Raw genomic sequence first — 26,092 nt, forward strand, 5'->3', positions numbered from 1 at the left:
TGCTGTCCTACTGACTCAGTATGTTGGATCTCTATCTTTCTTTGCAGTAAGTAGGAAAAAAGTAAGAAATGCCAATTTGGTCCACTAACAGAAAACACAAACACACTAGATGACAGACTTGACATCATATCTTTTATTGGAACAGCATATTTTTTGCAGTTACTGTGTCTAACATCAGCAACTTAATAACTACTTTTGAAGGACTGCAACTAGGCTGAAAGCTTGAGTAACTGCAAATCTTATGTTGCTTCATTTAACGGTACTACTGTACTTCACATCTGTACTGCGGTGGTGGTGCTGCGGTAGCGTTGTCGCCTCACAGTAAGACGTCCTGTTCAATTCCCAGCTAAAGTGTCTTCTGTGTGGAGACGTGCGTGAATGGGCGTACCTTGGTTGAAGGTTGTGCGTCAGGGCTGGCAACTCGGTACGTAAAAATCTACTGCTAATCATTAGCAGACCGGAGTTCCGCTGTGGCGACCCCTAACTGGGAAAGCCGAAAGATACAACAACTGTACATCACATCTGTGTAATAGTGTCTTTATGTTTTTCATTGTACTCAGACATTCCTAAATGTGCCTCTTGAATTTTCAAAAGCATGTGGTCTCTTAGCTAAGATTTAGTCATGTTTTTCTCATGTTTAAATATTAAATCTTATGTATATGAGGCAATGCACTCAAAGGGTGAAGATGATTTGCATTGTGTGGCTATCCTGATGTTATGGCTTCTGTTAACAATTGCCTTTCTGTGCCTTCCATTGTAGCTGTTCTCATTTCCTGCAGTTTCTCAGGTGCCACCAGAATTTAAGTTAGAACTTAGTTAACTTATATGTCTTCTGCTATCAAAGCCTCTTATGCATGTGTTCAGATAAGCTTTCTGAAGCATGTCAGCAATACGTATGCCATTATGGCTTATACTGACTTCACTGTAGCCTCATATTTCTGAAGCTTCTGCTACAGTTTTTGCAGTCTAGCTTGTACCTTATGTAATGATTGAAGATGTTTTGCCAAGGTGCATGATTTGTCTGTGCTAATATGCTTCAGGTATACACACCCATGAATCTTGTGTCAGTCAAAGACTATGGCCAATATTTCTCACTCAGTGTATGCATATTTGGTTTGTGTTTCTGTTAAAACTATTGATGCATAGGCAGTGGGCCTGTCACCCTACATTACTACTCCAAACCTTTTTTATCAGGCTTGTGTTCATTCCCTGTTGTTTGCTGACCATTTGCTGTCTCACTGTTAATTAGGCCAGATGTATTTAGCTTTCCTTGGGTTGAGAGATGACCAGGAGAGACTGTCAAGGAGCTTGCAATATTCTCTTTCCAGTGGAAGGAAGAGCAGGCTTCCATACACACCCTCCCCAGAAGCTGTTGTTTGCATAACTTGTTATAGACAAAACACACATTTCTAGTTTATCCATTGCATCTCGTTTCATGTCCTTAGTGGCCTTAGTGGGTCCAGCACAGCAGCAGCCCAGAGCTTCCACTCCCCTTGCAGTGGGTTATCTAACTCAAAACTATTAACCACCACCCTCTGCCTGGCTTCTGTAATACATGAGCTGCTATTCAAACTTTGGCTTTCTGAGTCATACTCTTCTCTGAATGTTGGCAGTATGACTGGTATAGGGAGAGAGCTAGCTGATGGAGAGAAGGAAGGTTGATATATTGTGCGTGCAAGAGACCAGATGGAAGGGAAGTAAGGCCAGGTGTATAGGAGGCGGGTTCAAATTGTTCTATCATGGTGTGGATGGCAGAAGAAATGGGGTAGGGGTTATCCTAACGGAACAGTATGCCAAGGGTGTTTTGGAGGTGAAGAGAGTGTCTGATAGAGTGATGTTTATGAAGCTTGAAATTGATGGTGTAATGATGAATGTTGTTAGTGCATATGCTCCACAAGGTGGGTGTACGATGGATGAGAAAGAAATATTTTGGAGTGAGTTGGATGAAGTGGTAGTGAGTGTACCCAAGGGTGAGAGACTAGTGATTGGAGCGGACTTCAGTGGGCATGTTGGTGAAGTGAACAGAGGGGATGAGGTAGTGATGGACAGGTATGGTATTAAGGAGAGGAATTCAGAAGGTCAGATGGTAGTGGATTTTGCGAAAAGGATGGACATGGCTGTGGTGAATACGTATTTTAAGAAGAGGGAGGAGCATAGGGTGACATACAAGAGTGGAGGAAGATGCACACAGGTGGATTATATCCTATGTAGGAGGGCCAGTCTGAAGGAGATTGGAGACTGTAAAGTGGTGACAGGGGAAAGTGTAGTTAAGCAGCATAGAATGGTGGTCTGCAGGATGATGTTGGTGATCAAGAAGTGGAGGAGGAGTGTGAAAGCAGTGCCAAGGATTAAATGGTGGAAGTTAAAAAAGGGTGATTGTGAGGGGGAGTTCAGGGAAGAGTTAAGACAGGCACTGGGAGGCAATGAAGAGTTACCGAATAGCTGGGTAACTACAGCAGAGCTAGTAAGGGAGACTGCTAGGAAGGTGCTTGGTGTGACATCTGGACAGAGGAAGGAGGACAAGGAGACATGGTGGTGGAATGAGGAAGTACAGGAGAGTATACAGAGGAAGAGGCTGGCGAAGAAGAAGTGGGATTGTCAAAGAGATTAAGAAAGTAGACATGAGTATAAGGAGATGAGGCGCATGGCAAAGAGAGAGGTGGCGAAGGCTAAGGATAAGGCATATAGAGAGTTCTATGAGAGATTAGACACTAAAGAGGGAGAAAAGGACCTGTACCGATTGGCTAGACAGAGGGACAGAGCTGGGAAAGATGTGCAGCAGGTAAGGGTGATAAAGGACAGTGAGGGAAACGTACTCACAAGTGAGGAGAGTGTGTTGAGTAGATGGAAAGAGTACTTTGAAGGGCTGATGAATGAAGAGAATGAGAGAGAGAGAGAAGGTTGAATGATGTGGGGATAGTGAATCAGGAAGTGAAGCAGATTAGCAAGGAGGAAGTAAGGACAGCTATGAAGAGGATGAAGAATGGAAAGGCTGTTGGCCCAGATGACATATCAGTGGAAGCATGGAGGTGCTTAGGAGAAATGGCAGTGGAATTTTTAACCAGATTGTGTAATGAAATTTTGGAAAGTCAGAGGATGCCTGAGGAGTGGAGAAAAAGTGTTTTGGTACCTATCTTTAAAGATAAGGGTGATGTGCAGAGCTGCAGTAACTACAGAGGGATAAAATTGATCAGTCACAGCTTGAAGTTATGGGAAAGAGTAGTGGAAGCTAGGTTAAGAAGGGAGGTGATGATCAGTGATCAGCAGTATGGTTTCATGTCAGGAAAGAGCACTACAGATGCAATATTTGCTCTGAGAGTGTTGTTGGAGAAATACAGAGAAGGTCAGAAGGAGTTGCATTGCGTCTTTGTGGACTTAGAGAAAGCATATGACAGGGTGCCTAGAGAGGAGTTGTGGTATTGTATGAGGAAGTCGGGAGTGGCAGAGAAGTATGTAAGAGTGGTACAGGATATGTACAAGCGTAGTGTGACATTGGTGAGGACTGCAGTGGGAGTGACAGATACATTTAAGGTGGAGGTGGAATTACATCAAGGATCAGCTCTGAGCCCTTTCTTATTTGCAGTGGTGATGGACAGGTTGACAGATGAGATTAGATAGGTGGCCCCATGGACTATGATGTTTGCAGATGACATTGTGATATGTAGTGAGAGTAAGAACCAGGTTGAGGAGACCCTGGAGAGGTGGAGATATGCTTTAGAGAGGAGAGGAATGAAGGTCAGCAGGGCTAAAACAGAATATATGTGTGTAAATGAGAGGGAGGGTAGAGGAATGGTGAGGATGCAGGGAGTAGAGTTGGTAAAGGTGGATGAGTTTAAGTACTTGGGATCAACAGTTCAGTGTAATGGTGAGTGTGGAAGAGAGGTGAAGAAGAGAGTACAGGCAGGGTGGAATGGGTGGAGAAGAGTATCAGGAGGGATTTGTGACAGACAGGTACCAATAAGAGTGAAATGGAAGGTCTACAAGAGGGTAGTGAGACCAGCTATGTTATATGGGTTGGAGACGGTAGCATTGACGAAAAGGCAGGAGTCAGAGCTGGATGTGGCAGAGTTAAAGATGTTAAGATTTGCACTGGGTGTGACTAGGATGGACAGGATTAGGAATAATATATTAGAGGGTCAGCTCAGGTTGGACAGTTTGGAGACAAAGCAAGAGAGGCGAGATTGCGTTGGTTTGGACATGTGCTGAGGAGGGATGCTGGGTATATTGGGAAAAGGATGCTAAGGATGGAGCTGCCAGGTAAGAGGAAAAGAAGAAGGCCTAAGATAAGGTTTATGGATGTGGTGAGAGAGGACATGCAGGCGGTTGGTGTGAAAGAGCATGATGCAGAGGACAGGAAGAAATGGAAACAGATGATCCATTGTGACGACCCCTAATGGGAACATCCGAAAGAAGATGATGATGACTCTTCTCTGCCATAAAGCCATACCTTAATGCCACTGTATCCACTTGAAGATTCTGTAGGTAATTTTGCACCATAATATTTGAATGCAGGTGCAGTGTTTACCATTCCTTTTAGGAATTCAGACTTGTATTTTGATCTTATGATCAACTCCAAACTCTATCTTGCTCAAGTAGCTTTCTCATAAGTAAAATCTGACAAATGAAATATGAACTTGAACAAGTATTGCGCCATCTTCAAGAATCATATTAGTGATTTTTTTTCTGTTGGTGTTTACATATCTTTAGTGGCTTGTACCATTTCAACACCTAGTTGCAACCCATAAATAATGCAAAGATGAAAGGTGTATTTTAAACATAACTCATTAATTTGACACTTTGTTCAGTTTAACACTTTATGAGCTTAGTCTGTCTGGTAGCTTTATTTTTCTGTTGCTCTGCTATAGTTTAGCAGTACCCCAGACCAAAATGGCATTGGTAGTTTGCAACACTTTCTAAGCCTTCAGTCATATCAACTACAGGATGTTGAAAGGCTTCTGGAGCTGACAAAATGATAAATGGTAATCAAAGAAACTTTAAGCTAACCAGGAGTATATTGAAAGTACACAGCTTACAGCTTGCTGTGTGCAGTTTAACACTGAGAGGAATATCTTGTTATGCAAAGTAACAACTGTTTGTTTCGACTGTTTGTACAGGACAATGCTGTGTTGATATATGTTTGTTAATGTCTCATGGGTGTATGGAATTCCAAATTTATCTTGCTTCAGAGCTATTATTTAACCCATATAGTAGATCCAGTCTGTGTTCAAATTTCAATCCCAGCAGCTTCGGCAGCTTCTCACGTTTAGGCTCATGCTGCATCTTTTCTCTCAGAGCTGTATGCATACTGCATGAAACATGTTTCTCAAGTACAGCTTCTGGCAGTAATTTAGTGTGATAATTTGTTTTCAAGTGTCTTAGACCCTTAGACTAGAGTACTCCTCTAAGACATCCCTTTTCTTCTCAGAACTTTGCATTTGTTTATTTTTGCACCTGATACATTTTTATTGCCTCTCTTTTCATTGAGCATTTTGTCTGAAAAATATTTTCAGATTCTAGTTTTATTCAGTTTGCCTTATTACCCAATTTCACTTATTTCTGCAAGTGATTGTGACTTGGCAGAGCTTAAATATGTGAAGCAACTTTCCTCTTGAGCATTCTAGTTCACTTTCAGAACTTGCAACTTTTCCTGCTACACATTCTGTAGACCATTTGTGTGATATATTTACTTTTCTTCTTAGTGTTCAGCTTAGTTTGAGTGTAGACTGCATTTCTACTGAAGTTTTCCAACTGTATAACCTGAATTTTGTCAATCACTCATAAACATTTGCGACTTTGCAAAGCATATTGCGTTGCTTTAACTGAGTCTGCTGAGTTATGACTTGAAACAACTAGTTACGCACTTTATTTTTCTAAACACAGTGAAATGACATTTGACATACAGGCTTTAATTTATACACAGAATAAGGGAACAGTACACATGTGGTTTCATTTAGCTTGCAGTTTAGAGCCAAACTTCAGAAAAGTGATTCAGACATTGTTAGACTCTGATGTAATAGCATTTTTAAAATTGCCTGATTTGACCATTATCCCTTTTCTCACCTCATACTTTTTGAAAATTCTCCTAACATTCTTTTTCATTTTGATATCCAGGATTTCTGTCACAGTTATGTCTTACGTGATCTGTCTATGCCTGTAGCTGGTGCAATATTTACAAACTGCATTTCTGCCATACTCAATTTCATTCTCTGTTTTCAGAACATTAATACTCTGCTCATGCATCCTGGTTCTTTAAAGCACATTCTCACATAATGGCCAACAGCACCACACCTTCTACAAACTTGACATCGCATTACAGTGGCTGACATTCATAGATGTTTAAAAAAGTGTCTGCTGTCAATTAAAGCTGGGTGTGTGTAATTCAGAGATACATTTAGTGTGGTGATGCAATGGGAATCTGTGTGGCATGCAATAAATATAGATGGCTGTACATTGACATGGAAATAAGGAACACCATGCACGTAAAAATGTGGATTATACAAATGACAGCATTAAACATTGGAGAGCAATTCAGAAACATGTAAAACAAGTGCACTGCACCACAGTGCACTTATTGTGAACACCCTGGATAAATATTTTATAGGCAAATGGAGGTACTAGGAGTAGCAGCAGCATGTGCATGCTGACCATGCCTGTCTGTTTCTGTATTTTATGTTTGTTTGCCTACTCCTGCTACTTACTGTTCACCCTTTAGCCCTTCCACAGTCATTCCTTACAAATGGGGCTCTCTTCCCACAAAAAGCCCTTCCTTTTCCCCCTATTATACATTAGGGTCAGTCTTGTGTGTTTTCCTCTGCTTTATATTTCCTTTCCTGCTGTCCTGTTTCCCCTTTTCTTACCCACGTATATGAGGAATTGGGTTAGCCTTTTATTGTGCTGAATTTCAATGACCGTCATTGAGCTACTATGACAACTGTGAATGCTAGCTATTTGGTGCATCATTGCACATATGAGCACAATTTAACACAGTTGAACTCCATTGAGCTAGACTGCCTTAGCGATAATATTAGGCACATCTGTCATGAGCCTTTGTAAATTTCTGTCCATTGTACCTGCTTAACTCTGTTTTCCCATAAAACGTGGCAGCTGTATTTCACTATGCAGTCCATATTTCAATACGTTGGCACTGTGTAAGTTGGACTACACATCTGACTAGCTGTTGGCTGTGTTGCACTACAGGCTACATTTCATTTATCTCTATGCAGCTGAACATAACGTGTCTGTGAATCCCAGCCAATGTCTCTTTTCATGCCTGTAACCACACCTGGTACAAATATATTTCTCATTGCTAATTTATTACCAGGTATTGTCTTGTACATTGTGTAGGGAGAGCACTGTTGTTTCTTTTGTTTTTATTCTTATTATTTGTGTAAATTTTAGTCTTTATTTCCCCCTTATGCTCATGTGTAGTATCAATTTTACATACTTCTATCATTAGTTAAACTATACACTCAATACGTAAGAGGCATGACATGCATTTGAGCATTTTCTACTGTCAGGTCTGAGTATGTCAACAATCTGTCTCTTATACTGCCATTTATTTCATTGCACTCTGTTTTATTTATGATGAATGAACAACATAGATGCCCACATTCATGCACCTTGTGTCATAGCTCAGTCATGTATGCATCAATAGTTTCTTGTAGATCTTAATTTCTTGTAAAGAATAAGTATGTTATGTAGAGTACATTGTTCATGGGCTCACAATGTGCCTGTGAATTGATTTTCAGCACTATCAAGTTGCTTCTTTCACTCTCTTGTAAGGCCAGACTATATTAACTAACTTGCAAGTGGGATATCTGACAATAAGATGCAACTCCGTTTGGATCCAGGGCTTTCAGTGTCCCTGCAGATTTATAGACTCCAAGGTGGTGTAGTATCTCAAGGCAAACACTAAAGTGAAATTTTCCTTAACTATTGAGTTTTAATTTATAAGCAACCAGCTCAAGGAAAATTGTATTTTCTGCAGTTTATGAGCAAGGGGCTTCATATTGTGTAATAATAAATTTGCTGAGGCATAACCTATTCTGAAAAGTGAAAAAGGAAGTTGCACAGTGCAATACTGTTCACAGTAGACTGGGCATAAAGGGCAAGGGGCATCTGCGCAGCAGGAGCAGCAACTATATGAGAAATCATATTATGCATTGGGTGCCTTGATAAGTGAAAATGAAATAAGTATTTCTGCCATCTTGAGTTGAGTTCTGACATCACGCTGTGGCTGCAGATTCAGTTTCTAACACTCCTCTTATAGAGACATTAGTGTTTGGGATTCCAGCACAAGCATCAAGTTTAACCACGCAAGAAACAAGGAGGCAGAAATGTTATTCCTTTTAAGCTTTACTCAGAGTTGCCAAGACTCTGTCCGGTCACATGACTCGCATAAAGAAGGAGCATCTACTTCTTACAGGTGTAGTGATTTCTTCCTGTAGCACTTGTTGTTCTGTCTTTACTTTGAAGGCCCTATGTTTAGTCCATGCAAAACTATATTCACCATTTTCTGCCTGTGTTGCTGAGAGATGCTTTGAAGATCTTTGGCTAAGTACTTGCATAACTATGCTACATCATGTTTCCATTTAAATAGTGAATGTACATGCAGTTGGGCATTTTTTTGGATATAACTTACTTGGGCTCACAACTCTCATTAGAGTATCGACAGTTATAGGCTTTGTGAAAGTTCTAAAGAAATCAGTAGTACTGTACCTAATGTTACAGCAAGCTTTTGTCCATTAAATCTCACATTGTCAAGTGTGCAATAATGAGAACTTGTGTCAGTGTCAGAGGAACAACATATAGTGCAGCTGCATTTGGTGTTAGAAGACCACAAGGCTGTGAGTTCTGTTCCCACTTCAGCTGATTGGATTTCTTAATAAACTACATGGATTCTTTGTGGAACATGGTCTTATTGTTTTTATGTTCTTTTATTTTAGTTTTTTTTTTTTGGTGTGGTGGTCTTTGGTTGGATTTCTCGCACTGCAATGTAGCATTATTGGGGGGCTGCACTCCTTCATGTGTCCTCCTTCAGATGAGATGTTAAACCGAGGTCACATCTGTTTGAGTTGGTGGTAGTTCAGGTGGATGTAAAATATCCCATGGCACTTAGTGAAAACAGTAGGCATCCTTTATTTTATACAAATGTTTATATTATTTACAAATATATAAAATAAATTATGAACATATTTACAACAAAATAAAATATACATCCATCTCAACAAAACTTCCAAGTTGTATGTCTGTCGACCCTCAACTCATTTTTCCACAACAAGCACTTAATTTTTCTCAATGTATTTGGAATAACCCAATTACCTGTAAACATAACTGTCTTCAATCTTTGATTCCAAATAACACAAATAATACAAAACATTTCTTTGTCTAATATGTTGATATATATTTTTATCTAAACCTTAATAAAATCCATATTCAACCATATCCATATTTAATTGTTTATAAACCTGAAATTCATTCAAAATTTTCTTCTCTATTAATATTGCCCAGAACTTTTGAACTTTTTTACAGTTCAAGAAAACATGATCTGCAATTTTTAATTCCTTACAATAAAGACATACCATATTTATTTTTTATATGGTGTATTTGTTTTCTCCATTAGCTTATTCATTTGTAGTCTCCACAGAAAATCTTGACATTCTTAATTTCTCATACACCAAATATGTCTTAGCTTTATGGCTCTAATTTCAACTGTTTAGTTACTCAGGATTAACATAATAATATTCTATCATGATATTTTTATACCATATTCTCCTGTTGTTTTCAACTTTGTCTGTATTTAATTTCCACATTTTTATTTTTATTTATAGCTTTTTATCTCTTTCTTCGTTCCTCCATTCTGTTTTTCTTTTATTCAGTCGTATTAACTCCCATTCTCTAGTATACTTTATCTTAAACAATTTTCTTTTGTAAATGCTCTCGTCTCCATTAATCCGTTCTAACAGTCTAAATAAATTCAAAGATGCACCATAAACTACTAGATTTATTAATCCCAACCCTCCTGCATCCCTGTCTACATGCAATACTCCTCTCTTGACTGGGTTCAACCCTGATCCCTAGATAAATGTAAATATTAATTCTTTTTTATAGATTTCTTTAGCTGTCCTATATATACTTGCCATGTAGGCTATTCTTCTCATCCATATAGAGTTAATTAAGTGAACTTTTTTTACTAAGATAATCTATATTTAGTCCATATAATACTCAACTCTCTCCGTTCCTATAAAATTTGTATCCATTGTTCTTTAACAACTTCAGTCTGTCCAAAAATAATTTGTAATACTGAAATCCCATCTGTCCCAAACATAATTTCCTTTATTACTGCTTCAACTCCAAGTCATCCCTTACTTTTATTGCTATTTAAACACATTCCTAAGCTTTGAAAACAGTCATTTTTTCTAACTATTATTTGTTCCATCATTTTACTCTTCTTAGCTGCAAGAATCATATCAACTATGTATGACATAATAACTGGATATTCAGTATCTTCATTTTGTATAAACTTTACCTTCATCATATCTTCATTTATTCTTTTCTCTATCCAGTTCATAACCATAGTAAATAAAGTACTACTCATACAACATCCTTTCTTTCAGCCCTCTAGTCGTGTTTAATTACTTACTTAACCATCTATTTACTAATAGTTTAATATTACTCTTTTTATATAGCAACTGAATTACGTTCTGTATTTTTCCACTTAAATTATAGCTTTTCAAAATGCCCCATAATACTTTGTGGTCTGTTCTATCAAAAGCCTTATTTATATCACCTATTAATATTTTTCCTTTATTTCCTTGTCTTATATCATCTACTGTTTCTCTGACAGTCATTAATATCTCCTGACATCCACTTCCTTTAATACCATATACACCAGCCTCTAACAGTTTATCTTATTTTCTATTTGTATATGAAAAATCTTCATAAAAATCTTGTAATCTGTATTATTTAAAACAACTGGTCTCCAGTTTATTTCCCTCTATTTTCCATATAACTTTCATCATACCATTACATATTTGCGTGTATCAAATACCATCTTGTGGCCATTCATTCAATACACATATAAATCTTTCTTTTGGCAAAAATCCATATTCTTATGCATTATATAACCTATACTATCCAGAGCTGCTGCAAAATCAGTATTAACTTTCTTCATTATTAAATCCATTTCTGTCATAGTAATCTGTTTATCTACATCTTTATTCATGCTTTCATTAAACTGATTAAGATTCATTCATTGGCTGTCTTTTACTTTTGTTTTCTTACTGTCAACAAATTACACTATAATTTTCATAATTTCAGATTTTTTTTACCACCACCCCTTCACCCCTTTCTCATCACTCAATTCCCTAATTATACCACTATCTTTTTTAACCTTTTTACTCAAGTACCTTGGACAAAATGCCTTAGTTTATACAATAATCTTTTTTTTTCTCTTTATTCTTTTTCTATATATATATGTTTTTTATGTAATAATAACTTTCATTTCTCTCCAAACATTCTATTGTAGTATTCTGTAACAACATATAGTCTTGTTTTTCTTTTTGTCTTAATACATTTTCTCATTTTAAATAGTTTGATTTATATTTTTCTTTAAATATGAACCACCATTCTGTCCAGTCCAAGTAACAGTCTTGCTTAGTTCGACCATCTTTGCCTGGAACAACTCTTCCAAATCAACAGTGTAACTCCACAAGTTGCTTTCCTTCATCTGTTTGAAGATCAGCATTTGCCTCAACCTCCAAAACTCTTTCCTCTTGATTGTGTCACTCTCCCAGCTGCCACTGTGCTAGGAACTGAGCATATACACATTAACGCTTGTTAGATGTATGGACCACAGGCATTATAGTGAGTAAGGGTTCTTTATTTAAAATTCATAATATACATTTTATATGTATTATTTACAGTTATATATAGTTGCTTTACATGTTTTTCTTTATATTTTTACATTTTCAATTCCCCCACTATTTTTTTCCATAACTAAAGTCATATATTTTTCAGAATTTCTGATAATGACCATTTTCCATTAAATCTTATTTTGTTTAACCTTTCATTCCAAATAATCCATGTTATACAGAACAACTTTTCGTTTTATCCACGTTTTGTTTTTACATTTTTATAGTACCCATATTCTATCATATCCATATTTACATTTTTCAATCCCTTTATACTTTCTTTTTCATATATTTTCCATAATTGATTCACTCTATTACATTTCATAAACATGTGTTCTGCGGTTTCCACCTCTCCACAATATATACAGATTCTTTCCTCTAGCTTCTTAAATGACATATTCGCCTTTAGCTTATTTATGAAAATTCTCCATACAAAATCTGTACATAAAAGGTATTTCCTACAATCTATTCATGCTTGCTTTTACAGCTTTTTTTTTTCTTTCTTCTAAATGCTTCCATGGAAAGATATAATGAATATCTTCATTATAGTTTCATACCATTTCTTTCTATTATTTTCTATATTATTTATATCATTCTTCCATAGTAATTTTTCTCTTGATATAGTCTCATTTTGTATTCATCATACCTTTATTTTTTTAAGATATTCAAGCTTCTCCCAGATATCTCTATTTTTTTTATTATATCTGCTACCAGTTTTCTTTGTTTTTCTTTCATCCAAGCCAATACGTTATACAAATTCAGTGATGTTATATGTACAGTTGGATTTATTAAACCCAATCCTCATTCTTTTCTTGAAACATAAAGATTTCCTCTTTTGATTGAGTTTAATCTTGGAACTCCATATAAAGGCAAACCATATAGATAGTAATAATTTTTCAGATTCAACTGACATCAAAATAAACTTGCCAAATGAGCTACTTTTCCTAATATTACTGAATTAAGTAACTATGCTTTTTTCCTGTATGTAAGTTTGAATGTTCACCAGAACAAGCAGGTGTGTCTTATTTTATTTAACATGGTCTTCCATTGCATTACTCTCTGCTGTTCGTTACCATACTTTACTTCTAGAATTTCTATCACTTCCTTACTAAATTGAATACCTTCTGTTATACCAGAAAATCCTAGTCCTTTACTTTTTCCCTCATTAATACTCAAACAAAACACTTTTAATTTCTTGCTGTCTTAATAGCTGTTTTCATCCCTTCTTTATTTTTAACCAGTAGAACTAAATCATCTGCAAAAGACAATATTGGTGGGATCTGTATTCCTTCTGTTGTGCAATATCTAGCTTCCTTTAATGTTAAACTTGCTTCATTTACGATTGTATTCATTATTAATGCAAACAGTATGCTACTTGCCGGACATCCTTGTATTATGCCACTTTTTATTTCTATTTTCTCACTTAACCATCCATTAACCACTAGTTTTAGTGATACACTGATACCAAAACATTAATATTTTTTTTATTTAAGTCTTACTCTTCTAAAATCTCCCATAATACCGCATGCTGTATTTCATCAAACACTTTATTAACATCTGCTATTAGGACTTTAGCTTCTACTTTTCCTATTGTTATATCTTCTACTGTTTCTCTTATAATCATTAGAAGCTCTTAATCTCCTTTCTCTTTTGTTCCAAAAATCATTTCATTCAATAATTTATTTACTTTGTCTACTATTCTATTTTGTATTATCTTCATGAATATCTTATAATCAACAGTGTTTAACATTATAGCTCTAGAGCTCTTTATATCTGTTTTGTCTCCCTTCTTCCATATGAACTTCATTGCATCCATACATATTTTTGTTATCTTGCATACCTTTTTCTAACCATTCATTAAAAACCTCCAATAGATATTTTTGTTGCCTTTCATTCATATTTTTGCACATCGCATATTCAGTTCCATCTGTTATGGTAGCAGCTTCTAGGTTTACTGTTTCTAGAACTTTTTTCACTTCTGTCATAGTAATTTTTTCCCATTTCCTCATTATCTTTTTTTAACTATTTTTTTAATTCCATTTATATTTTCTGTCATTGTCATTTCTAACAATTTATTTATTTATTACATTTGTTACCCGAGTAGTGTCTGACTAGGCCAGGGGCCCGTTTTCAGCAGAGACCCAGGGAGAAAAGCTCCACAATAGTTCAGAGCAATACAAGCATTAAAACAAGACACGCAATAGTATAATACAGTCAGTAGAAGTACAAGCAGTAGTACAATACAACTAATAGTGCAGTGCAAGTACAGGGGGTCTTTTATATACTAAAAAAGTTAAGATAGCAGAGGGTAGATAATTATCCTGGAGAGTGACAAGAGCACAGCCAAATATTTTCATAATATCATTTCTTATTACTTGCATTATTTCTTTCTATGTTTTTGCTATATTTCCTTCCTCATCTCTTAACCCTCTTATTTTTCTGTTATTTTTCTCTTACCATCCTACTTAGGTAGGGTGCTACTTTCTCTTTTTCCCTTGTAAAAACTATCTTTGTTTAAACAGCATCCTTTTAATCTTTTCTTGATTAATTTCATATTTAGTTTTTCTTTTTCTATAAATCCTTTTTTACTTGTTATATCTGTAAATATTTGATTACTGATGTCTTTATATTTACAACTATCTTGTTTTCTTTTTATCCTTTGCCATTCCAAGATCTCTTTTTACACTTCTCTTTTAAAGGTATCGACCAACTTGTCCAATCTTAGTAAAATGTATCATATTTATGTGATCTAACCATAATTGCAAAATTATTCTCATATATTCATTTAATTCTGCTTAATTTATTCTTTTAGTGCCACTTCCTATTTTTATATATCCTTCCTTATCTTGATCTTCTACTCATATTGCTACATGGTCAGTAAAACCTGTAATTTTAATACCTTTATGTAATACTTTTAGGCACTCTGGTAGTATAAAACAGTCATTTTTTGTTTTCAAATTACCCCTTTCATATGGCAACTGCTTATTATTCCATAGATACATATTGCCACTTTTAATTATTTCCAAAATAACTTTAACATCTGCTCCTTCTTTTCTCTTATGCCTTAAATCACATTTAAAATCTCCTGCTAGTATAATTTGCATATTGACACTAACATAATCAACAATTTTCCTTGGCATAATTTCCCTTTGTTTTTGTATGACATGTACATATAATGCCACAATTCTATATACTTGATTCTTCCATTTTATATCCACTAACACTCTTCTTAGTATTACTAATGCTAAGTCCAAAATTTCAGTATTTTATTTACTTAGAATTGCTATTCCTGAACATTTTTCCTCTCCTATATTCCATGTTATCTTTCCTTCCCATAATTCAGTTAGTTGTATTCTCTCTTTTTGTATCACAATTCTTATATATATTAGTATTATGATATTCATATCCAATAATCTACACCATTCTAGCCCCCAATCTTCTTTTTACATTCTTGATAGTATTCACATTTATAGATAAGACTCTCACTCTGTGGAGTATTTTGTTCTTCATCCTTTTTCTATCTTGTTTTCTCCTATTTGTATATTTTTATATTTAAGTTTTTTGTCTTTTACTCTTTTCTAATAGAATTTCTTTTGCTTTTAATTAGCACAGATTTATGTTCTCCCTTAACAGTTGAATTGCTTATTTCTTCTTTTTCTATTTCTTCCCTTGCACTTTCCTTTATTTCCACCATTATATATTTCTCATTTTGTAACTTTTCTATGTTATCTTCTATGACCACATAATTTACTGTAGCTTTCTTCCTTCCTGTGTATTTGTTTCTTTTTCATTGCAATCCATCGATAAATGTCCACCTTCTTCACATTTAATACATTTTAGTTCAATGTTATTTGCTTCTTGACTGATTTTACAACAAATAAAACATTTTCCTTTATCACAATTATTAAATGGTCATTTTTGACACAGAAAAACATGTCTTTGGTTGTCCTCAGTATCTCACCAAACCCCTGTTCCCCTCCCCATTAATTATACTAGACACTGTATTATTTTTTTCATTTGCATTTGCAATATAAATCCACATTCCCATCCCCCAATCCATAAAGCTCTGTTGTCATAAATCTTTGTAATATCCATTACTCTACACACAGTTTTTAAATAGTCTCTTAACGTGTCTCTTTCAACCTCTGTACAAACTTGTATGTACCGTTCCAAGGATTATTTTTCCTTTTTTTTTATGTTGCTGTAAGAATTTCTACATATACTGTGCTTCTTCAAAAAAAAATCTCACAAAAGAGTCTTTATTAATACAAATAAATGTTCTTACCTCTCTGTGTACAATACCCAGTGGTGATATGACACTATCACATAACTCATACCTGTCATGCTCTTTTTCTGTCTTGCTACTTATTCTTACGTGATATTTTCTTCTTACTTCCATTTTCTTTTTATCTTTTCTTTCACCTTCTCTTACAGTTTTTGCATATGATTTCTTTTTTCTGTCCTTATTTCTTGTACTTCCTCCTCTTGTATTCTGTCCATTATTTCACCCCATGATACTTCCTTTTCACTTTCTTGTTCACTTTGTTCAATTAGCTCTTTTAAATATACATCCCACAACCCCCCCCCCCCGACTGAAGGGTTGTAACAACACACTCTTGTTTGTAGGTTCTTTTGCAACCAGGTTCTGCAGAAATAATTCCTCTGACTCTATATTGCACATTTCAGCCACTTCTTTTTGCCTTTGAACAAGCTCTCCTGCCTTTTCGTTCATCTTCTCTCCATTCTCCTCGCTCTGTTTAGCACCCGGCTCATCTTTTGCTGTCTTTTAGCCTCTCTGCTGTTCAACCAACAGCTACAATTGTTCCCAACACCTTCAAAACACTTTTCTCATCCTCCATGTTCATTTTTCTGTTTCCTGCCTCTCTGAACTGCCTACGAGCCCAGACAGGAAGTATAGCGGCCAACTGCGTCCCTGTGTGCCGAAGAGCGGGGGAAGTTTGCTGATGTTCTAACCAAATTTTTCTACTAGTATAGATACCATCTCAGATCTAACATGAAAAGAGGTACCTATTGAAATCAGTAGGGAAAACCTCAGGTCTCCCATGAAAAGAGGCCACACTAGCCTAGTGGGACTAACCTGGTCAACAATGAATGATAACTTGAGTTATCAGAAACTTCAGGATACAGTTTAGTAAATATCAGTGTGAAGGCTGGCAGTGCTAGAAGGAAAGTTAGTGGTTTCCTCTTACTGCACTATGAAATGAAACAAAGAAGTTTTTATTTTATTTATCTGACATTTGTTTACCAGAAAAGTTTGTCTGGGGAATGGCCCGTTTTCAGCATGAGCCGAGGGAGAAAAACTTCAAACACAAGAATTAATTTTAAAAACATTACTAGATAGTGCAATTACAAGAATTATTTAAGAATCAATTAAAAAAAACCACATTAGATAGCACATTTAAAAGAATAATTTTTACAGTAACATTTAAGATACAGTAATCATTATTACTTTCAACTTAGTATGGAGTGATAAATTCCCGACAAGAACAAAACATGTTTCACAAATCTTCAGTTTTGCATAGCAAAGTCGAGTTTAAAGTAGTAATTAAGTAAAATAGTAATATTGTATATACAATTGTACTGGCAATTAGTAAGTAGATAATTTAACACTATTTACACTTTTGAGCAGAGAACTTTAAACAATTTGAATAGAAAGCTTTACACCTTGATTATGTATGTGCAATCAGGCATGACGTATAAAATTAGTCAAGGTAGTAATGCAGGGTTGTTGTGTGATAAAGACATCTAAGCAAGTCAGAATATTTAGATATAATGTGAAATTGGGACAATAAAAGTGTTAAGGGGAAAAAGAGTGAGGGAGATGAGATTATCCTGGCATGTTACACATACAGTGACAGAATCTAAAGATAAATTCTTTTAAGGATTGCTTAAGTAAATGACTGCTGGATAATAATCTAATGTCCATGGGGATTAAGTTCTGGGCGTTAGTCACAGAGCTAGAATAAAGACCCAGACGAATAGATTTGTTGGATTTGTAGACTATTAAAAATTATTTATCAGCCGGGCAGCGGGGATGATTAGGAAGGTAGTGAGTAAGTACAGAACTAACAGCTGGCAGGAAGGTGATTTATGTTTAATGTTCTGTGTCATTTTTCCTTGCACTGTTTCCTTGTTAAGCTGGCGATACAGCAGCTGGTGGCATAGTTCATGCTGATGTAGTGATTTTAGTGCAATCCAATGAGTTTTATAGGACTGATTTATAGCAAACTTTGCTACTTTGTTCTAATGTAGTTCGAGCTGTGATATAAGGGATGTATTTATGTTGGTGGGGATTGGAGAGGCATATATTAGAGTAGGGAGGCGGTAGGCAGTGGCAAGAGTAATTCTAGAAGGATTGGTAAGGAAGTTTTCTGTTCTCAAGTTTTTGATGAGTCTTTTTTATGCAAGTTTGGAGGTCAGGCATTAATTGATCATCTATTATAACCCGTAGTAACTTCGTATGGGAAACAACATCAGTGTCAATGTGGTTTAGTGATGATATTTTGAAGCTGACTTTACAGGATGTAAAAGATCTAGGGAAGATAAGAGTAGTTTGTTTTCTGGGGACTTGAAAGAAGTTGGTTATCTATTAGCCAGCTTTTGGTGGAGTTGAAGGCCTTTTGAGTTAATAGTTTAGGAAAGTGTCAACTATACAGATAATTGTGGAATTTTCTGCATACGTAAACAGTTGTGTGTTTGGAGGATGTATGGAGATCAGGATGATGTGTCGTTAAGTGCTACTTAAAGATTTTTTCCAATAGGAAAGAAAATCACATTTCATAATATGATCATTTCATAGACAACTGCAGGGTACAAACTATGACACCATAGTGAAACGGTGATAGACTGCTGTAAAAGTAGCAGATACTTGGTTCCCAACTTACATGAAGATGCTTAAGTAAAGAGAGAAACAATATAAAGATTTAACCAAATTAAAATATGGTAACATGAGTCATACATATGAGTGTGACAATATATAAATCAGTTACTGCTGGAAGTGCTAATGTCAGGTTTATCTCAAGTCAGCATACGTAAATAAATAGTTCAGGTAAATGTCTTTGCAGGGACCTTTGCACTTCACAATATGCTTCAGACAGCCAGACTCCAAGTGTATTAACTCCAAAACATTACTAACTTTAAATAAACAGATACCATGATAATTAGGGGAATCTGGACTTTGATAGAAAATTAAGTTTTTCCTTTTTGCAGTGATCAGATGAGTTTGGCCATGGAGTATTTGGAGTGTGGGATGTGTGAAAATCACAGCTCCTTACAGGAGTGCCCTACAGAACATATTGTTTTGCATATATGGGAACTGTTGCAGAGGTGCTATATATCCAGGAGATTTTCTGATTTGACTACATAGTATAGATGTGTTAAGACATTCATTTACACTTTTGACAGGACAGTCGTCAGCCATCCTAAGCTTCACCATATCAATTTTGATATTATCTCACTAGTAAGACTATCTGCCGCGGTGGTGCAGAGGTTAGTGTTGTTGCTTCACAGCAAGAGGTTTGCCAGTTCGATTCTCGGCTAGAGCGCCTTCTGTGCAGAGTCTGCATGCTCTCCCTGCAGTCAAGTGAGTTTTAAAGGCATGCAGGTAGGTGCATGTGCCTTCTGTGAAGGTTGGGCACTGGGCTGGCAACTCAACAGTGTAAAAACTCCACTGCCAATCAATCTGCGAACCGGTGATCCGCTGTGGCGACCCCTAACGGGAGAAGCCGGAAGACATTGCTTGCTAGTAAAACCCAGGAGAAAGAAATCTTTGCAGTGTTTGAAATGTAATACCTCTGTGAAAAGGAAAAGTGATCATAAGGTTTGACTCAGATCACATATTATGCCTTGATTTCTTTAGTGTTCGTAATTGTCTGTATTTTCAGATGTGAAGTACAAGTATGAAATAAATAAAGTAAAAAGACGATATTGACTTATGTACCAGATTACTGCCGAACAGAATTTAACAATGTGCTTTATTTGTCATGTACAGGGCTTCTTTCATGACCAAAACTGTTCCCCATGGGAATGAGCTTCATAAATTTTTGATCTGGGATACAGCCGGACAAGAACGGGTAATGTATTTTGTTTATAACTTGCTTTTATTTTTCTCGTGGGCTCTGAATTTATACTCAGCGTATAGTAGGCTACTTTAAATAGACACATATGTGGATGGGGTGGGCTGAGAAGGCAATTATAAAGAATGAATATCTTTCTTAAAAATGCTGTCTCCCCTCCTAAAAACATTTTTCAGTTCTTTTTCTAGTCAGGAATGAAGGGGGTGAGGTGTATTCACTGGGTTTAGAATAAGTAATTAAAAGGTATATAATTTAGGGTTCATTGGAATCAAGTCCCAAATTCTAATTTTTTTTTTTTTTTTTTAATGAGAGATGTTTCATAGAACCAAAGACTTTTCCATATCCATACATGAGATTACATCCCTGTTGCAAATATAATTAGTTCTGGTATTGCTCATGCTTTAATATGCATTTGTTAACCAGTTAGCCCCACTGGACACACATTCCCTTTTCACAGGCGACCTAGGAATAATATCTGGTTAAGTGGCTTACTCAAGGTCACACAGTAGGCAAATAACGACCGAGGGAATCAAACCCTGTTTAATAACATTTGGTCATTCCTCTTAAAACCCCAGTTTGCACATATATTTTGAAGCTGATTACTGTGATGCATGTCATAACATTTATCTCTAAGATTACAATGATTCCAGTAAAAATACTTGTATCAGAAACAATGTTTTGTTAATTAGTGGTACCATCCGTTATGTTATTGTCCTATACTGGATGAATCAGTGGCATAATGACATCAGATGTTTTCAGGCAGAGGTTCTCTTAAGCCCCTAAGAGGCTGGTATAGGACAACATTGTTGATGCTGAAAGATAATAATGGCTGCTAAAAAAGAGGTCTCAGTAGACCAGAAAATGTCCAAATGATATTCAAGGGTCTTTTGGTTCCAAGGAAAATGAAGCACCTCAGACCAGTTTTGGATCTCAGAGGTCTTGACCAGTTTTTTCACAAATCACAATTCCATATTTGTGTGGTAAATTTCATCCTTTGCTGTCTGTCGGAACTGGATGTGCCCTTTAGGCCTCCAAGATGCATGTAAGATAGCCAAGGAGTCCAGATTTCTGTGCTTCAGGGTAGGAGGAGCTAGACATTTTTAATTCAGGGCCCTGCCATTTGGCCTCACCAGTGTCCCCAGGAAGTTCAAAAAATGCATGGCCACAGTATCAGCTCACCTCAGACAGTCAAAAACCAAAGTGTTCTCTTATGTGGAAGATTGGCTGCTAGCTGCCCCAACTTGGGAGTCACTAAAAGAAATAAGGAAGTTTCTACTGCAACTTTTCCAGCCCTTGAAGACCTCAGTGATTATACCAGAGTCCCAGATGGAGCTTTCTCTGGCATAGACCTTTACATGGTGCTGCTTAGAGACTGACCTTGTACACTCAGCCTTCCACAGGACAAAGTCATAGCCCTTCCATTCCAGGTACAGCTTTGGTTTCAGCAGCCGCAGCTCTGTTCCTCAAAGTGTTTGGCCTTATGGTAGTACCAATATCCATAGCATCCGTCCTTTGCAAGTACTGGATGAGGGTCCTGCAGTAGACCCCCCCCCCCCCAGGTTCAGTGCTCCCACCGTGTAGATTCTATGACAATACACACAAAAACTTTTCTGGTGTACTGCCAACATCTCTGTTAATGGCTTTACCGTTCCAGCCTTTTGGCAATCTCTTTATCCCCCCACTCCAGTGTAGTATTCATCATGGATGGGTCTGCTCTGAAATGGGGATACATTATTTAGACAGTCCACAGAGCCTGGTCAGAGCATGAGAAAAGTGTACACATACATTTTTGGAGATGAAAGCTGTTCTCCTCACACTGCAAGCCTTTCAGGACTCTCTTTTCCTGAATTCAGTTGCCATCCATTGAGACAACATTTCCATGGTAAGTTATATCAGCCAGCAGGGAAGAATCAGTAATGCCCTGTATGCTGAAAAGCCATGATTCTATAGCAGTGGGCAACATTTTCATGTCACTTTCTGTTGGCATCCTGGACAGGCCATCTGTCTTGCATACAGGCTTAGCCTATGTTTATTGATGCCTGTCAAGTGTCCTGTAGAATTTTGTGTGATTCCAAATTCAAGAGCCATCTTCAGTATTCTGAGAGGAGTTTCACCTGGCTGCAGCTTTAAGACCAGTGGTTGTTAGATTGGGTGTTGCATAATGGCACATCAGATGTGAATGGCTAGAATAAATTGAATAGAATGTACAATTTCCCCACCATTAGTGTTAACACTGACCAGAGCTGCATCAGCTTCACTAATCTACAGCCGCAAACTATATCTTGCTCATAAAGCATCTGGTGGACACAAGGACAGGCCAGTTGTAGCTTTCCAATAGGATAGTAAAGGGATTCTGATGTCAGCAATTAGGTAATTTGAAATGGAGAAAAATGACAGAGAGTAGCTTGTTGGGAAGTCAGAAAAATACCCATAGTGAGCTAAAAGAAAATTATGTGGATTGTTTAGGAAATGGAAGTAGCTGTGAAGCAGATATGGAGCTGTTACAAACTCTTTTGACACAGTGTTGCCTTTTTTATAGTCAGTTAACACTTTCCAATTCTAAGACCAAATTACTGAACATTGTCTGAATAATCAGATACACTTTTGGTCTAAAAGGGCATGCAACTTTACTTTTATTAACAAAATAACAAAATGAACAAACTAGTGCCTTCCATCATGCCTTATGACCAGTAGAATGCATGCTAATTATAGTCTGTATTCAGGAACAAGATCTTGTGTTCCACATGGCTTGTAAGCTGGGATCTCTAGCCATGTAACCATTTCATGGTGGTTAGGTGTCCCTTCATTCTTTCCTACAGTTTTATCCAGAGCACATAGTCACATCACTGCCAGAGGACATATTGCTGCTAGCAGACATACTGGTTCAAGTCTGTTTTTGCTGTGTTCACTCCCTTGTAATACTGAAGGAACTACAATGAACCTTTTCAAGAAAACATGCCATGATATGTACTGTGTGTATGTGTGTGTGTGTGTGTGTGTGTGTGTGTGTGTGTGTGTGTGTGTGTGTGTGTGTGTGAGTGAGTGATTGCCTGGACACTGGGGCCTCATGCTTGACATTAAGAAGAGCTAGGGGCTGTTTCAGTGAACCGCAGAGCACTGTTGGATTTTTGCCCTAGGTGGTCACCTATCAGTTGACTAGCTTGTTACTGTGTCCTACATCGGTATGTAGTAACTGAGTAAACATAGAGCATATTGCAGCTTGTCTTTTGCTTTTCCAGTTTTTATTATTGATAACTGATTACATGCTTAACTTGGTATTTATTATTGTATTTATTATTGTATGTATTATTTTATTTTGCAGTGATGTGTCTCACAAAATTCTGTGAAAGTAGTGTACTCGATAGATACTCAAGTAATACACCCAGTCTGTTGGTCAGGACAGGGAATGGTGTGGTAGCCTTACAAATAGTTAACAAAGGAAACAGCATTCTTGGGTGTGCTTGAATCAACGACCTTTCGGTTAATAGCCAGACGTGCTAATCAGTTGTACGTCAGAGGTGTACTAAAAACAGCTATCCCAAAATAGCAGAGATTGCACAGTACACAACCAAGGGTGAGAACTGAACCCACATACAATGCTTTAATGTGCTGAGCTACTTCTACAGTCACATCAAGTCTTTTCATAATGGTAGAATGAATGGCCAGTAGAAACTCATTCTGGAGCCCATTAACTTTAAACCAGTTCATCAGAACAAAAAGTTGAAGATATTGGTACTTCATATCTTAGTTGTTCTACTGATGCAGGATACTTGTAAGGTAATTATGGACATGTCAGATATCTACATGTACATTCCCAAACCCAAAGCTCACAGTCATTCCCTTAGTTTTTATGTGTAGGACTTCTCTAACTAATTCTCTTACTTGCCATTTAGCCTTTCTGCTATGCCTTGGATTTTATCAGACAACTAGCTTCAGTATACGTTATCTTATTCTGATGGGAATTCACTGCTGTTTATAATTAGTCTATGTTATAATCTGTAAATCTGGGTAAATGTTGTAAATGTTTTATATAAATTCTCCACAATGTTAATGCATGGCTTAATATGATCATTCCTTGTTATCTTACTACATATGTCTGTATTAAAATGTCTGCTGCTCAGTGCTATTTTTGTACTACATTTTAAAAATTCCTTGATTTTTTTGTTTACACCCCAGACTGGAACCTGAGAAAGTTCCATATAGATCAGAGCTCTATCTCAGTAAACAAATGAAAGTACATATATATATATAAATAAAGAAATTTGGATGACTGCTTAATTCAAGCTGATTTCCTTTAGAGCTTCCACCTTGCAGTCTTGCAGTTTAGTGAAGTTTTCATTGCTTTTGATATGCGGGTGTCTGTCTGTCAGCACAGAGATGTCAGACCTGTGTCTACAGCATAAATTCTTGTCCCTGAATACAAAGTCCTCTATGATAATACCCCAGAGATAGAGCAGAGCTTATGATAGACTACTTTTCATCTTGTAAACACAGAAAACATTTTTCACAGCAAGGACTTTTCTCGGTGACTTGTGTCCTAATGATATCAAGTGCAAGACTGCATATAAGGAAGGATCAATGCTACCTTACAAACATAAGGGATAAGAAAGCAAAACTCTGGAGCAGTTTTTTTTTCTGTTAATGCGAACCTTAGCAAGTGAATTAATGTGGTAGTATTATCAAGCTACCATGAACCAAGGGCTGACATTTTTTCCAGTCCCAAAACAGAATCTGACTGTAGACTCTTCAGACATTGCATGGAGATCACATTTCCAAGACATGAAAATTCAGAACCTATGGGACCTGTCTTTGAAGGCACAGAGGTGGCTGTTATATAATAGCATTTATGTCAGTCTTAAGATCAGGACTTGTCAGATAAACAGGAAGTACAACAATGATGAGGTCCACTGACAAACGGGAAGCATACATTCTTATCCCCTGTATGGACTAGCCATGATGACTAGGGAGAAAACATTTGTCTTTTTGGGCCATACATATTTCCAGTCTGTTTAACACTGCTTCCAACACACTAGGCAGAGAAATCAGTCAGCCATGACTGGGAACTAGACAGCAGATCATTCTCATAAGTAGTTATCCGAGGGTGGATCTGTTTACTTACCACCAACATCATCACCTTTTTTTGTTGCTGCAGACATCCCTCACAGCTATATGTGGGTTTGTGAACACCTCACATGGAACCGGGATGTGTTGTATGTATTCCATTTTTCTACTTTGATTGTAAAATTGTTACTGGCGTGTGAAGGGAAGAAGAGAAAAAACTCAGCTCATTTCTATAGCTGCTTGATAACTAGGACAACTGTGCTTCAGACTTCTAAGGAAGGTTAAATGTTTGCCCAAGAAGTTATCAAAAGAAAGAAGGGGTGAAGAAAGTTTTCTGGCAGTGCAGAGGACTAAAGCTCCGAGTTGTTAATGAGTTGCTTCTCCGCATCTTCATTTGCCTGCTGTCTGATTCTGAGCAAATCACTTAACTGGACAATACTTCTGGGTCACCTCTTAAAAGGAGTGATTGTACCCAGTCTTACCTGGTCAACAGATAGGTAAATTTAAAAAAAGGAGAAATAGGAAAGACAAATAAACTAGAGGTTAAGAGGGCAGTCACAATGGCAAAGAAAAAGTCATAAGAAAAAACAACCTTCTGGAAAGTCACTCAGCAGATGGCACAGAGAAGCTTTAATAGGCTGCAAGGCAATGACAGAAATATCAAGACGAGAGATGGTGCCATTCATAAGGGCTATCATCAACAATTTGCTTACTAGTCATTGTAACATCAAGGGCCATCAAAAGAAGATGGAGAGAGTACTTTATGAAGAAACCCCCACAGAAGCTGTACTACTGCCAGGGTTGCCAGATGTCCCTATTTGAGTGGGACTGTCCCGGTATCAGCAGCCCAATCCCGAGTCCCACACTGCCTGTTAAAATCCTGACGAAACAGCCTCCGCTTTGCGATTTATAATTGGTCCGTATGCAGTATACAAGCCAATCATAAATCACAAAGTGGACCCACTTCTGTTCAATGCAGAACAGTGAGCTATTCAACGTTGAACAGAAGAGGCTCCGCTGTGT

General features: G+C 36.9%; 1 protein-coding gene across 1 annotated transcript in view; it reads left to right on the top strand.

Annotated features, from left to right (window-relative positions):
• Window positions 1-26,092, top strand: part of RAB31 (RAB31, member RAS oncogene family) — a 364,691-nt gene that overhangs the window by 126,616 nt on the left and 211,983 nt on the right. Inside the window, exon 3 of the mRNA XM_044067354.1 lies at window positions 19,924-20,005. Within this exon, the coding sequence (XP_043923289.1) occupies window positions 19,924-20,005 (82 nt within the window). The remainder of the gene's footprint in view (window positions 1-19,923; window positions 20,006-26,092) is intronic.

This window comes from Protopterus annectens, chromosome 3.part1 (assembly GCF_019279795.1).
Source record: "Protopterus annectens isolate FY-2018-M chromosome 3.part1, PAN1.0, whole genome shotgun sequence".
In the NCBI taxonomy this organism is placed as follows: Eukaryota; Metazoa; Chordata; order Ceratodontiformes; family Protopteridae; genus Protopterus; species Protopterus annectens.